This window comes from Panthera uncia, chromosome E1 (genome assembly GCF_023721935.1).
Source record: "Panthera uncia isolate 11264 chromosome E1, Puncia_PCG_1.0, whole genome shotgun sequence".
Taxonomy (NCBI): domain Eukaryota; kingdom Metazoa; phylum Chordata; class Mammalia; order Carnivora; family Felidae; genus Panthera; species Panthera uncia.
This window is the reverse complement of record NC_064814.1, coordinates 13407937-13423422: the sequence shown is the minus strand read 5'-3', so window position 1 is coordinate 13423422 and position 15486 is coordinate 13407937. Positions and strand designations below refer to the sequence as shown.

Genomic DNA, 15486 nt, shown 5'->3' with positions numbered 1-15486 from the left:
CAGTGTTTATTCAATTTTTCATAAGCTGAATAATTTATTAGATGATTTGAACTATATGTTTAATTTGGAGAAGTTCTTGCTAAAATTATGCTTCTTTAAATTTATACTTTTGGCTTGGATTTAATATTTGTGTAACATTGCTTTTCAAACTCAGTCTCATTTTGTTAACAGAATTATATGTGGGAAAGATTTTTGGGTAATACTTGGGTTATTGGTCCTGGATAATCACTCTGTCCCATCTGTAAATAGGATTGTTTCATTATCACCAATTTGTATGTAAAACATTACATTTTTGTCACAGCTTCTATTTTAGAGCATCGTTCATTTTATTTTGGAAGTGAAAGGAAAACAAATGATTTTAATTTTCTGAAGCCTTAAGGAGGTAAATGGTTTAGAGTCCAACAACATCCTACATGGTGATTTATGGTTTCCAAAGCTTCTTCTGTTTGTTATATCTTGATCTGCATACCGATCCTGAGACCTTAGGGGAGGCTGTGGAGACTCAGGCTCTGGTTGTCAAAGGTGACACAAATGCTTAGAAATGATCTCTAATTGGAGAACTGAGATTTTGTAGCCCAGCTTTTTTGGGGACTACCTAGAAAAATATAGAAAGGAAAAAAAGATGAACTGGGGAGAAGGTAATGTGGAAAGTAAAGGAGGAGAAGTTTAAATGAAGGTGGAAAGTCTTTTTTGGGTTATTGAGTGATCCTGGAATAGTAAAAAATTCTCAGTGTAGTTATGGAAAAATAACCAATAGTAAGAGAATATAACTCCAATAGGGTGTTGGATTGTTGGATTATTAGAGTGCCATAGGACTCGCTACTATCCACATAACTCTCCGAAATATTTTCTACTCAGATATTTTCCACTCCTTATAGCTTAAGAATTGAAGTGAGCCGTGGTGCCTGGTGGGCTCCATCGGAAGAGCATGTGACTCTTGATCTTGGGGTCATGAGTGTGAGCCCCACATTGGGTGTAGAGATTAAGTACTTAAAGAAATAAACTTGAAGTGAGCCTTAGCGAATATTAAGTGTAACTCCTTAAACATGTAATGCCTGTTTCTCCCTGACTGCTAACGAGCGACAGTAGATAAAACAAATTGAACAAGCCTCTCATGAACAGTAATGCAAAATTCAAATATTTCTTTATAATAGCTTACATATCTTTTGAGATATGGAAACCTGTATAATATGGCCGTGTGTTCTATTTGATAAAATAATTACTTGATTACAAGACAGTAAATTATCAGTATTTTGTGCATTAAGCAGAAAGCACCATGATGACTAAATATATAGACCTGAACAAGTCCTAGACCCACTATGAACATGTTCATTCTTTTGAGTCAACAAATGCTTTTTAATTGAACACTGCTCTATCCCAGATCCTGTGTCAGTTATTCAGGATACAAACAGAAGTAAAACTCAGGGCACAGAAGTGTTACCTAATTTTTTTTTTTTAATGTTTGTTTATTTTTGAGAGTGAGAATGAGAGAGAGTGAGCGCAAGCAGGGGAGGAGCAGAGAGAGAGAGAGGGAGACACAGAATCTGAAACAGGCTCCAGGCTCTGAGCTGTCAGCACAGAGCCTATCCCGGGGCTCAAAAATTCACAAGCTGTGAGATCATGACCTGAGCCGAAGTTGGGCACTCAACCAACTGAGCCAATCAGGCACCCTTAACCTTTTTTTTTTTTTTTTTTTTAACTAAGGACCTAATATTCTTTCTCCCTCTTCCCCCTGAGCCCCATGTTTTGGGTTATTTTAACCTGAAATTGTATTTATTAAATTGATTTTCCCATTTAAAAATTTTAAATTGATCATAATGGTTAGCATGAAACAACCTTCAGTGAGTCAAGAGATTTTTAGCCCAAACAGGGGTGCCTGGGTGGCTCAGTCTGTTGAGTGTCCAACTCTTGACTTTGGCTCAGGGTATGATCTCACAGTTCGTGAGTTTGAGCCCTGAGTCCAGCTCTGTGCTGACAGTGTAGAGCCTGTTTGGGATTCTCTTTTCTCCACCCTCTCTCTGCCCCTTCCCCACTCACACTCACAGGTGCATGCGCATGCTCTCTCTCCCTCTCCCTCTCTCTCTCTCAAAATAAGTAAACTTTAAAAAAAAATTAGCCGAAGCAATCTTACCTGGAGTAAAAGTTTGATTTTCTTTAGGTGACTTTTTTTTTTAATTGAAAGCATCTCACAATTCCATTTATTAATCTTTTCTAAGGGCTTGTGTATCTCATGTCATCTGTGGATGACATGTCCTTTTCAGGTTTAACATTCTGATTCCATAAAATGTTTACTGAACCCTTTTTTTTTTTTAATTTCTTTGTATTGTTTTTTATTTATTTTTGAGAGATCAAGCACTAGCAGAGGAAGGGCAGAGAAAGAGGGAGACACAGAATCCGAAGCAGGCTCCAGGCTCTAGGCTCTGAGCTCTCAGCACAGAGCCCTATGCAGGGCTCAGACTCACAAATTGTGAGATCATGACCTGAGCTGAGGTTGGATGCTTAACCCACTGAGCCACCCAAGCACCCCACTAAAGCCTTTTGCCCTGTCTTTGTCCTCATTTACATTTTTTTAATTATTAAAAAATAATAAATTTTTTACAATTTATTTTTGAGAGGTAGAGAGCAAGCAGGGGAGGGGCAGAGAGAGAGGGAAACACAGAATCCAAAGTAGGCTCCAGGCTCTGAGCTGTGAGCACAGAGCCCAATGCAGAGCTTGAACTTATGAATTGCGAGATCATGACCTGAGCTGAAGTCGGTCATTCAACCAGCTGAGACACCCAGGCGCCCTATGTCCTTGTTTAGTAACATTTAATAGTAATAGTAATTTTTATATTAATATATATTTATAATATATTTTAATTATTAATACTAAATTATTAATCACAGGCTATGTGATTAAAATTTAACTACTTTATCTTGTAAAGCTAGCCCTGATACTTTGGTAAGATGGAAGGATGGGGATTCTTTTAGGTCACAGTTAAATTTCTGTGCTCTTAGAAAACATCTGTATTTGAAAATCAAAATAATCTGGTTGTTGTATAGATCACTAAACAGGCTATGGCAAGAATATAGTTAGTTTGGTAGTATTGGAGAATTTGAATTCTGTTGAGTAGGAAGTCTTTTTTCCTTTTCTTTTTTTTAACGTTAATATCTATAAGAATAATATGCTTGATATTTCCAGTTAATGTTTGCAGGGAGATGGCATATATCATATTAGAGTTTAAATGATGCTGAAAGTAACCATTCTTTTTATGATACCAAAGACTATTCTTTTCAGAAGAAATTTGCAAAAATGAAACTTTGGCTTGGAAATAGATATACCATTTTTTCTCTGTTTCTGAAAGCTGTATCACTGTTTTAATAATGAAATTATATTTAAATACATTAACATAGCTTAGTATATAGAGTCCTTTTTTTTTAAGTTTATTTATTTTGAGAGAGAGAGAGAGAGAGAGAGAGAGAAAGCAAGCATGGGAGGGGCAGAAAGAGAGAATCCCAAGCAGGCTCCTCAGTGTCAGCTGTCAGCACAGAGCCTGAGAACTAGGAGATCATGACCTGGGTTGAAACCAAGAGTCATACACTTAACTGACTGAGCCACTCAGGCACTCCTAGAGTCCTCTATTTTGAATAGTTTCGCAAATCAGAAAATATTTCATACATGTGTTTGAGTTGCTTAAAGTAAGAAAGATGTCAGGTTAGGTTCTTGGTCTTAATCAGTTTAATGGCCTTTTGGAAGTGAATATTGTGACTTTTGATGGCTTTTACTTATTTCTGCTTTATTAGGGTCAGTCTTTAAAAACAATTGTAGACATCTTAAGATAACTTAAGATATTTTTAAGCTTTTTCAGATATATACATTTAAGCTTTTTCAGATATATATATAAATGTTCTGTTCCCCGCCCCCATGCCAGAAGTTTAAGTTGGTAAGATAATTTTGTTTAATTATAGGTAATTACTGGGGTTTAGGACTTTGTTGATCATTGCCATATGCCCAATGCCTTCCAACAGTGTAGTAGCAATTCAACAAATATTTGTAATGAATATTTGTTGTTGAATGAATCTTAGTAAGGGGAAAGACAGCAGAGAGAAATTGAGGTGTTCTTGTATCTGTTGACTATCCAGCCAGTGTTTTAATCACTTTGGAAGCTTCTTCATTTCTAATTTGTTTCTGTAGGGAAATCCTATATGTCTTCTGATTCTGAAGTGTGACTGATTACCAAATTACGGTTGTCCTTTAATATTTTCTTCTCAATTGTTCTATTCCTTGAGTTTTTCTCTTTAAAAATAGCGTTTCTCAAAAAAGTATTTCTCTTCAGTCCAGTTCTTTGGGCCAGTTTTGTAGATTAATATATCTTTAACTATATTAAAATCAAAAGTGATTCATGAGGGATTATTCTCAGAAACAAGGTGGCTATAGTTAATCAGTGAATTTTTGTATTTGGCCTTATTCTCTTCTCTCTCTTTAGTTATGATAAGTCATAATAGCTTCACGTTTTTTAAACGTTTATTTGTTAGAGCATGAGTAAGGGAGGGGCAGAGGGGGGGGGGGATAAAGAATCTGAAGCAAGCTTTATGCTCAGCACAGAGTCTGACATAGGGCTCGATCCCAGGACCCTGAGATCATGATCTGTGCCGAAATCAAGAGTCCGATGCTTAACCCAGGTGCACATTTTAGCAAGAGATGCTTATATGCACACTTTAAAGTTTGATTTAGAAAATATGAATATCAATTTTTCCCCATCATATGAATACATTAGTATTGGCATATTGTAGATCTGGTAGGGTTCCTCCCCCCGCCGCCCCGCTTCTCCATTTGGCCGGATCACAGAGTATTTATTGATCTTTGGCTGAGGAGGACAATTTCTTTTATAGAAAATATTTAGTGTTCTGATTGAAGTTGCCTCCTTTGGAGTGAAATAAGTAACAAAATGTTAATTTAATGAATCTTAAGAGATATTTTCTCCTTTAAAAGAAACAAAGAGTAGGGAACCTGGATTTAGTTCAGTTTTTTAAATTTTATTTTTATTTTTTAAACATTTTATTTTTAAGTAACCTCTACACCCAACATGGGGCAGGGACTTAAAACCCTGAGATCAAGAGTCACATGCTGTACTGACTCAACCAGCCAGTAGAACCCCCTAGTTCAATTATTTTAAAAAAGAAGTTGAGTTTTCTAAAGAATATCCTATCAGCAAACATTTGGTTGCTACCTACCTTTTGAAAAGTCATCACTATAAGTTGTTATTCAGGTGTTCCACAGTGGTGTCTTTATGATGGGATTTGTCATTAATCACGAATGAATGGAGAGGATTTTTTCCTTGGTTTGGACCCTCTTTAATAATGGAAAGAAATTGCTGCTTGGCCCAGGCAATAAAGTCATCTTCAGACTGTTTTTTGTTTTGGGTGTTGTTGTCACATATATGTATAGATATTTTTTATAAGTAAGCTCTACGCCCAATGTGGGGCTTGAACTCAGGACCCCAAGATCGAGTTGCATGCTCCACCGACTGAACCAGCCAGGCACCCCTGTATTTTTTTTAATTGAAGTGTAATTAACACACGGTGTTATATTACTTTCAGATGTGCAGGATGATTCAGCAGTTAAGTGTAGTTCCCTGCTGTCACCAAACAATGTTCTAACAATACCTTCAGATTATTTTTGAAGCCAGACTGTTTGTTTTCTGTGATGAGTTACCTCTGAGGGGATTAATTGTAAATGTGACAGCCATCTTGATGCCACTTTCTGGAGTCCTGGTCTCCTTCAAAGCTTGGCTTTGTTGTATGCAAAAAGATGTTGGCAAGCCTGGGAACACTTCATTAAAAGGAAGCACATTTCTGAGGAAATTTACTTGAAGAGTTTTATTCATTCATATCAGAACTCTAATGCACATAAGTTTTCTAAGCACTTAGTGTACAAGGTTATTTTCCAGACCTCTTATTTATTATATATTTTTTAACAAGGTCGTGATGATTCCCCTCCCAACCCACAGATCCTCTTAGAGTTCTTTTACTGAAGGAAATGACTTGATCACTGTCCAGTTGATCTGTCTTTGATGTTATTTCTTCAAGAAGTCTGAAGTTGGGCCCTGAATACTGATTTACCAGAATGGATAGTTAAGTGAGAGATTGGAAGCTAGAGCGAGTTCTCACTGTAACATGCCCCCCTCCCCCCACCGCTCCCTGCATTATTAAAGAGGAGGTTGGACATATTCCCGAGTAACCGCGCAAAAATCTCACACCCTGGTCAGACCAATGTGGAAACAACTGCTGGAGCTGGAAGTGTCCTTCCTCTGTCTGCAGCTGAAATTGGGGGAGGGACAAACCAATAATTATTTTACCCCTCCTTATCTGCCTGCTAGAAGGCCTGTTTCCTGCCCTCATGGTTTCTGCCTAACAGATGGTGTTTCTTTTTTACAGCATTATGATCCTGGACTTGTTGTGGTGATGGTAAACTTAGCAGTGGTAATTTTTTATTTTCAGACTGAATTACTCCTTTTGTCATCAGTGCACCAATATGTTAGGCTTACTTTCTCTGTTGTAGCCTTCATCCTTCTGCTTGGTCTTTTTCATTTTCCTTTCCTTTCCTTATGCAACTTGTCTGATCCTTGTTCATTAAAGGGTAATGTTAAGAAGGGATGTATCTGTTTGTGTTAGAACTGCCAAAAAAATCAGTTAAAACATTAAATTCTAATACTGTCAAAAACTTGATTTCCCCACAATGTAATGGGCACTAGCACTTGCTACTGCAATTTATAAATAAATTAAAACAAACTTTGACTGCCTTAGGAGGCAAAAGTACTAATGCAGAGTTCATAAACAGGGGTTTACAGAGGTAATGAATTTGTACCAAAACTTTCTTGATTCTTGCAAAACAAATTCTGACAGACTGAAAAAACCAAAACAAAACCAAAAAAAGGAAATTTCTTTGACATTTCTTTTCAATTCTTTCATTGGACCATTTGTGTATTTTACCAGTAAATCCCTGATTGAGACGTTATGAAAGTGATATTGCACCTAGGAAGTCATTTTTATAACCTGTCTTTAATTTGGTCCTTTTGCTAAAGATTGCAGTCACTGCTTATTTATTATACCATTGGGCATAAGGTAGTAATGCATTTTCATTTTGTTTAACTGGCAGTCTTTAACAGTATCTAAAAGAAGTCTGTATTTTAGAACTTTTTTCTCTTTTTTTTTCTGGCATGAAATGGTCTTTATTAACTTCAACTTTCACTGTTAATTATTCCTAATTATCTCCTTATTTATTGTTTGAAAACAATAATGAGATACTGGTGATAAGTAAACTTCTGAATTTGTTTTTCATTATGTTTTAAAGACAAAAATTACACACAAGTATGGAGCAACTGGATATGAGTGGTTGCCAGTCACTTAGAGAATAGTTTCTTCTTTTTTCTCCAGGACTCCAGTCATGAATATAGCATTTATTTATTTATTTATTTATTTATTTATTTATTTTTAATTGGTTTTGGTAATACCTCAGATTTAGCCTGACAAAACTCATCTTTTAGCCCAAAGGTATAATACATATGTGTGTATAACAACAACAAAAACACAAAAAAGCAAACAAAAAAACAATTGTTTACACCAGCCTGAGTGAAATGATGAGGGAAGTAAACATTGTGTTTTTTCACTAAAGGTGTGCAACGGATAAGGTAAGTAAGTCCTCTTTTCAGTGGGCTTACATCACAATAAAAAGCGCAAGTTGTGATGTAAAACAGCTGTGGTAGTAAAGTGCTTGTCTGCCCCATTTTGCTTTGTTTGGCTGGTTATGAGTGGATTAAATATACATTAAAAAAAAATCTCCAGCATAGATTGATTAGTTAAAAGTCAATTTTCTTCGCAACTAGTCCTTTTCACAGCTTACCAATTGCTATAGCCAGTGTTAAATCCACTCTGGAAAATGGGATCTCAGAGCACCAGTTCAAAAGTAAAATTTGTCCCTAAGGGCAACTAACTGTTGCTTTTTATTTAAAAAATTTTCACAGCCCCAGTTAATTGTAAAACATCTTTTGAAAACAAAAAAATATTAAACATGCTGAGTTGCAGTTACCTAGTTGCAGTTTTCCTGTATCATGTTTGAAACAGTGCCCTTTTATTTAAGCATGTAATTTGAAGTATTTGTTACTGGTTTTAAAAGTGTATGTGGGGGGATGTCAGTAGATCGTAAGAGTGAAATGATTCTTAATGGAAAGTTATTTGGGGGTCTTTTTAAAAAGCAATTTCTGAAGTTTTTGATTTTAAATCTCCTGGTGCCATTGCTTAGAAGTGCTTTGCATTATTTATTTAATTTTGCCATAGTAATCTGGAATTATTTCCAACTGGAACGTCAACCAAGGTGGTTAGTTGGGCTTAAACTGGGAGAGGTAGGTTTGGTCGTAAGCTGTGAGAATGGCTTGTGTTTGGTTCACTGTAGCTTTCTGGTCTCTGCACTCCAAGGCAAGATCTCTAACCACCCAAACCCAATGTATGAAGTGAACTGTTGGCTTAGCTTTGCCTCTTACCTTGATTATGTGTTCCTGTTACAGGGAGAACAGATCCCATTCCGATTGTCGTCAAATATGATGTCATGGGCATGGGTCGCATGGAAATGGAGGTAAATTGATCTCGTTAGTTTATTTTTTTTAATGTTGTATTTATTGATATTCCAAATTCAGTTGCTAATGCAAGAATACATTTATCACAGTACCCCAGTGTTTATAGCAGCACTCTCAACAATAGCCAGATTATGGAAAGAGCCTAAATGTCCATCAACTGATGAATGGATAAAGGAATTGTGGTTTATATACACAATGGAATACTACGTGGCAATGAGAAAGAATGAAATATGGCCTTTTGTAGCAATGTGGATGGAACTGGAGAGTGTGATGCTAAGTGAAATAAGCCGTACAGAGAAAGACAGATACCATATGTGTTCACTCTTATGTGGATCCTGAGAAACTTAACAGGAACCCATGAGGGAGGGGAAGGGAAAAAAAAAAAAAAAAAAGAGCTTAGAGTGGGAAAGAGCCAAAGCAATAAGAGACTCTTAAAAACTGAGAGCAAACTGAGGGCTGATGGGGGGTGGGAGGGAGAAGAGGGTGGGTGGTGGGTATTGAGGAGGGCACCTGTTGGGATGAGTACTACGTGTTGTATGGAAACCAATTTGACAATGTATTTCATATATTAAAAAAAAAAAGAATACATTTATTAGAATGTAGTGTTAATATTTTTCTTTGGTCATTTAAAAATATATTGTACATTCTGGGGTGCCTGGGTGGCTCAGTTGGTCGAATGTCTGACTCTTGATTTCAGCTCAGATCATGATCCCAGAGTCACGGACTCAGCACTGAGCATGGAGCCTGCTTAAAATTCTCAGGGCACCTGGGTGGCTCAGTCTGTTACACATCTGACTCTTGATTTCAGCTCAGGTCATGATCTCACAGTTACTGAGTTCAAGCCCCGCATCAGGCTCCTTGCTGACGGTGTGGAGCCTGCTTGGGATTCTCTCTCTGCCCCTCCCCACTCACATGTGTGCTTTCTCTCTCAAACTAAGTAAATAAACTTAAAATTTCTCGTGGTACCTGGGTGGCTCAGTTGGTTAAGCATCCGACTTCAGCTCAGGTCATGGTCTCACAGTTTGTGAGTTTGAACCTACATCAGGCTCCCTGCTGTCAATTCAGAGCCCGCTTTGGATCCTCTGTCTCCCTCTCTCTCTGCCCCTCTCCCGCTTGCACTCTTTCTCTCAAACATAAAAATAAACCTTTAAAAAATAAATAGAAATTCTCTCTCCCTCTGCCCCTCTCCCGCACTCATGTGTTCTCTCTAAAATAAAAAGTTAAAATATATATTTTTAAAAATTTTTTAAAAATTGATTTATTTTGAGAGAGAGACAGTGCAGGTGGGGGAGGGACAGAGAGAGAGAGAGAGAGAGGGAGGAAACCCCAAGCAGGCTCTGGACTGGCAGTGCAGAGCCCGACATGGGATTCGAACCCATGAAACCGCGAGGTCGTGACCTGAGCTAAAACCAAGATTCGGATGCTTACCCGACTGAACCACCCAGATGCCCCCCAAAATATATATTTTTTTTACATTCTCACCTACTGCTGCTTTTGAGGCAGGTAGATGACAGATAATTCCCCTATTTTAACAGAGGCATGAAGAAGTTGGATGTTGTGGTTTTGTTTTGTTTTGTTTGTTTTTTGTTTTTTTAGAAGAAGGCGCTTGCAAGCAAGGGAGAGGCAGAGGGAGAGGGAGGGAGAGAACCCCAAGCAAGCTCCATGCTCAGCACTGAGCCCTATGCAGGGCTCAATCTCATGTCCCAAGCTGAAATCATGCATTGGATGCCTAACTGACTGAGCCACCCGGGCGCTCCACGAAGCTGAATGTTTTGCCCAGGGTTGTACCACAAGGCAAGATCAGACTTCAAACCCAGACCCTGGTGCTCATTTCATTAGCCATTGTTGTTCAACTCTAAACATGTTTGTTGTGGTAGAAGCTTTGCCCATGTGTACAGCTGTCATCTGTGATACCTTCTTTTCATTGCCTAAAATCTTTTCTCCATTCATTCCTAATTCTTTGGCATTAAACGTTGAAGTAAAGTCTGTTATTATCAAAAATGTGCCTGTTGGGAACCACCAGCACAAAAGGATTAATTAGCTATTTTGCACACATATTTCTTGTGAGATGACAATAAAGCAAGAGGTGGCTGAGTTTATAATATGAAGTTTTTAATTTCCATGCAATACTGTAGTTGTACAAATGACTTTTTAATAGTTAATTGGGGGTTCTTTAGGAATGAAGACTAATTATATCTATTTTTGTGAAGCTTGATTATGCTGAAGATGCTACCGAACGGCGCCGTGTCCTAGAAGTAGAAAAAGAAGACACAGAAGAATTGAGACAGAAGTATAAGGTACTTAAATGAAGCCAGTCTTGCATGTTGGGTGCTCACACTGAAAGAGGTACTTGTTTTGGTGAAGAGGATCTCTTTTGATTACAGCATTTATTTGACATTTGGTGATGATTATTAGTAGGCCTCAGGTTTCTGTTACTTGCCTATTTGTTGCCTTTGTAAAAACTATAGAGCTAATACTCTGTTGGGATGATTGCATTTGTATTTGAAAACACAGTGCCTGGTACACAGTAGGTGGTAGTAGCAGTAAAAATTGTTATTTAAGATTCCTTTGGGAACTTGAAAGTATTGCTAAGCCTTTTATTTTTCAGCGGATGAGGTATTTTAAGAATAATAAATTGAGAACTTTAGTATTTTCCTTTTTAAAGGATTAGTTACAGAAAACTGCAGTTTAAACCATATTGTAAGTTAGCTTTCAAATAGACTGGCCAGGGAACATGCCTTTCAAGATGTACTATGCCCAATCTCTACCAAAAAAAATAGGTAAATTTGAAGATAAGAAACAAGTTAAGATTATTGGTCATGATCCTTAAAGTGGGAAGAGGGAAAAAGGATTTATTTTTAAAAATCTGTTCTACCATACAAATATATACAACACGAAAACTGACAACTGTAAGGAGAAATTTTATATTTACCACAATAGTGGGAGATTTTAATGTATCTCCTTCAGTAACTGATTTAAAAAGTAGGAGAAAAATCAACAAAAGACATTTGAAAGATTTGAATAGTACATTAACAAATTTCACCTAATGGTTGGTATAGAACTATGAATCCACAATCACTGAAAATCAAAAATTTTGAAGATATATGGAACATTTATTTAATCAAAATTTTCTACCATAATCTGTGTATCAACAATTTTGAAGAATTGAAATCAAGCAAGCCACAAAGCAACCAAGTTTTAAAATAAAAGGTATGATTAAAAAAAAACAAAACAAAACCCTGTTATATTTTGAGAAAATTGTTAGTTTCCAGTCAGTGGAAGAAAAATTCACGGTGGTAACTGGAAAATATTTTGAACTGAAAGATACAAATACTGTATTTCACAATTTATAGAAGTAGCCTTAAGTAACATATTTTAATTTTTTAAAATTTTTGATGCATTTATTTACATATTGTTATAAATATGTGCTTCATTCACTAATTTACACACTCTTTTTTAATTTTATTTTTTTAGTTTATATCCAAATTAGTTAGCGTATAGTGCAACAATGATTTCAGGAGTAGATTCCTCAGTGCCCCTTACCCGTTTAGCCCATCCCCCCTCCTGTACCCCTTCCAGTAACCCTCTGTTTGTTCTCCATATTTATGAGTCTCTTATGTTTTGTCCCCCTCCCTGTTCTTATATTATTTTTGCTTCCCATCCCTTATGTTCATCTGTTTTGTCTCTTTAAAGTCCTCATATGAGTGAAGTCATATATTTGTCTTTCTGTGACTAATTTCACTTAGCATAATACCCTCCAGTTGCATCCACGTAGTTGCAAATGGCAAGATTTCATTCTTTTTGATTGCCAAGTAATACTCCAGTGTGTGTGTGTGTGTGTGTGTGTGTGTGTGTGTGTATCTTCTTTATCCACATATCACATCTTCTTTATCCATTCATCCATCGATGGACATTTGGGCTCTTTCCATACTTTGGCTGTTGTTGATAGTGCTGCTTATAAACATTGGGGTGCATGTGTCCCTTCGAAACAGCACACCTGTATCCCTTGGATAAATACCTAGTAGTGCAATTCGTAGGTCATAGGGTAGTTCTCTTTTTACTTTTTTGAGGAACCTCCGTACTTTTTCCAGAGTGGCTGCAACAGCTTACATTCCCATTCAATTTTTTTTTAATGTTTATTTATTTTTGAGAGAGAGGGAGTATGTATTTTGAGAGAGAGGGAGGGGCAGAGAGAGAGGGAGACACACAGAATCCGAAGCAGATTCCAGGCTCTGAGCTGCAGCACAGAGCCCGATGCGGGGCTTGAACTCATGAACCATGAGATCATGACCTGAGCTGAAGTCGGACACTTAATCAACTGAGCCACCCAGGTGCCCCCCTCAAGTAATATATTTGATAGCAAATATATATCCTTAAATGCTGTGTTAGAGAAAGCAAGAAATGAAGTAAATGTTTCTCTCAGGAAGTTAGAGAAAGAATAGCAAAGTAAACACAAAGAAATAATAAAAGATTAAGAAAACAAAAATGAAGCATAAAACAAAGCCAAAAGTTAGCTGTTTGATGTACTTGTGATATTAAGAAAGAAAAGAACTTAGAAAACCAGTATCCATAATGAAAACAGACATTATTGCAGATGTAGTAGGCAGCACTAAAAGATAAAAATATTATGAATAACTTTATTCCATTGAATGCAAAAATAAGATTTAAATGGACAAATTCCTAAGAAATAGAACTTGCTAAAGTACACTAAAAAAAAAAAAAAAAAAGAAAAGAAAGAAAACTTCAGTAGTTCTGTACCTATTATATAAATTGAATCTGTAGTAAGAAAGTCTTTCCAGAAAGCCCAATTAACTTCACTTAGTGAATTCTGTCAAAATTCATATAGGAAGTCACTTCAGTCTTAACCAATAATTTCTAATCTTCCAGAGAATTGAAAATGAAGAAAAAACTCCCCGCTCATTTAGTGAGAGTCTAGTACCACCTTGATGCTAAATCCTGACAAGGATACTTACATGATATTCTGATTTATAATACAGATGCAAATCTTAAAACACGAGCAATTACCGAACCAATTTAGGATGTATCAGTTATGCCAGGAATGCAAAATTGATTTAATGTTAGAAATATAGTCAACCACATTAAGAGATTAAAGGGAAAAAACTATATGATCATCTCAATAAATGTAAAAAAAAAAAAAAAACAGTATATAACATTCTTCATTCATGCATGATGAAAAGTCTTGTCCAAATTGATAAGAAAGAACCTTCCTTAACCAGGTAGAATGCTTACAAAAACCATATAGGAAACATTATACAGTCTTTAATTGGAGGTCTCAAAATGTTAATACCTGACCTAGGTGTTCCTGCTGTGAGTAGAAAGTGTAAATCCTTTAGGTCCACCAGTGAACTGGTCTGAAATTCCAATCTCTTAATTTGTTTATATCCTGATAGATGGCGAGTTTCTTGATGGGTTTAAGAGACAGCAGGTAATGATAATAGTGAAATTTTTTTAGTTCCTGTTTCAAGGATGAAGACAGCTTTCTTTTTTTTTAAATTCTTACTTATTACTATTTTTTTTCTTAATGTTTATTTTTTGAAGGAGAGTTCACACGAGGGAGGGGCACAGAGAGAGGGGAGACACAGCATCTGAAGAGGCTCTAGGCTCTGAGCTGTCAGCACAAAGCCCGATGCAGGGCTCGAACTCATGAAACATGAGATCATGACCTGAGCCGAAGTTGGACGCTTAACCAACTAAGCCACCCAGGCGCCCATATTTATTTATTTTTTTAAGTAATCTTTACACTCAACATGGGGCTTGAACTCCCAACCCCAAGATCAAGAGTTGCATGCTCTATGTTGGGTTCATGGGACAGTGCATACACTGGTGCTATTACTAATATGTTCTCTGCTTTTCTATATGTTTGAAGCATCTTATAATTAAAAACTAAAAATAAATAGATAAAAAGAATCAACATACATGGAATAAAAAAAAAAATGCATGTTTTATCAGCTGAGCCAGCCAGGTGCCCCATGCAGAGAACTCTTCCTATTTCTGAACTTTTCGCAGGGAGAGCTTAATTAGCCTCTTACCATCAAGGTCCTGAGGCCTAATCTTCAAGCATCTAGGGATTTCTCTGTCTTGTTGAGCTCAGCTCTATGTTAAATTTTTTGTGTTTTGGGGTGTCTGGCTCAGTCGGTTAAGCGTCCTACTTTTGGATCTTGACTCAGTTCTTGATCTCAGGGTCAGAAGTTCATGCCATGCATTGGGCTCCAAACTGGGCATAAAGCCTACTTACAACGGGGACGCCTGGGTGGCTCAGTCGGTTAAGCGTCCGACTTCAGCTCAGGTCATGATCTCGCGGTCCGTGAGTTTGAGCCCCGCGTCGGGCTCTGTGCTGACCGCTCGGAGCCTGGAGCCTGTTTCGGATTCTGTGTCTCCCTCTCTCTCAGACCCTCCCCCATTCATTCTCTGTCTCTCTCTGTCTCAAAAATAAATAAACGTTAAAAAAAATTTTTTTAAAGCCTACTTAAAACGAATGAATGAATGAATGAATAATTTTTTAATGTTTTGTTTTATCCAGAATTACAACATGGTGAAATCATCTTCATTCCCTTCCTTTTTTCCTTTCGTAGTCTCTTATCCCTACCCTTTTCTTTATGCACTAGTCAACCCTTTTGGACTGGCTTTAGCACTTTTCACTGAACCACTTTATTCAAGGCCACAAAACACCTGTTTTTGCTAAGTCCAGTAGGCTTTTTCAAACTTGTATTACATATTTTTTTTTTTAATTTAATATTTATTTTTGAGAGAGAGGGGTGCAGAATGGGAGCAGGGGAGGAGCAGAGAGGGAGACAGAGAATCTGAAACAGGCTCCAGGCTGTCAGCACAGAGCCTGACACAGGGCTCAAACCCA

At 37.0% G+C, this 15486-nt stretch overlaps 1 protein-coding gene across 7 annotated transcripts in view; it reads left to right on the top strand.

Annotated features, from left to right (window-relative positions):
- The window catches only part of GPATCH8 (G-patch domain containing 8), a 100820-nt gene that overhangs the window by 48386 nt on the left and 36948 nt on the right, over window positions 1-15486 (top strand). For 3 of the 7 annotated variants that reach the window (XM_049636260.1, XM_049636266.1, XM_049636267.1), the window contains 2 exons: window positions 8544-8611; window positions 10823-10909. In XM_049636260.1, the coding sequence (XP_049492217.1) occupies window positions 8544-8611; window positions 10823-10909 (155 nt within the window). Of the gene's footprint in view, window positions 1-6417; window positions 8612-10822; window positions 10910-15486 lie in introns of all 7 variants that reach the window. The other 4 variants (XM_049636261.1, XM_049636262.1, XM_049636264.1 and 1 more) reach the window with 2 other exon arrangements.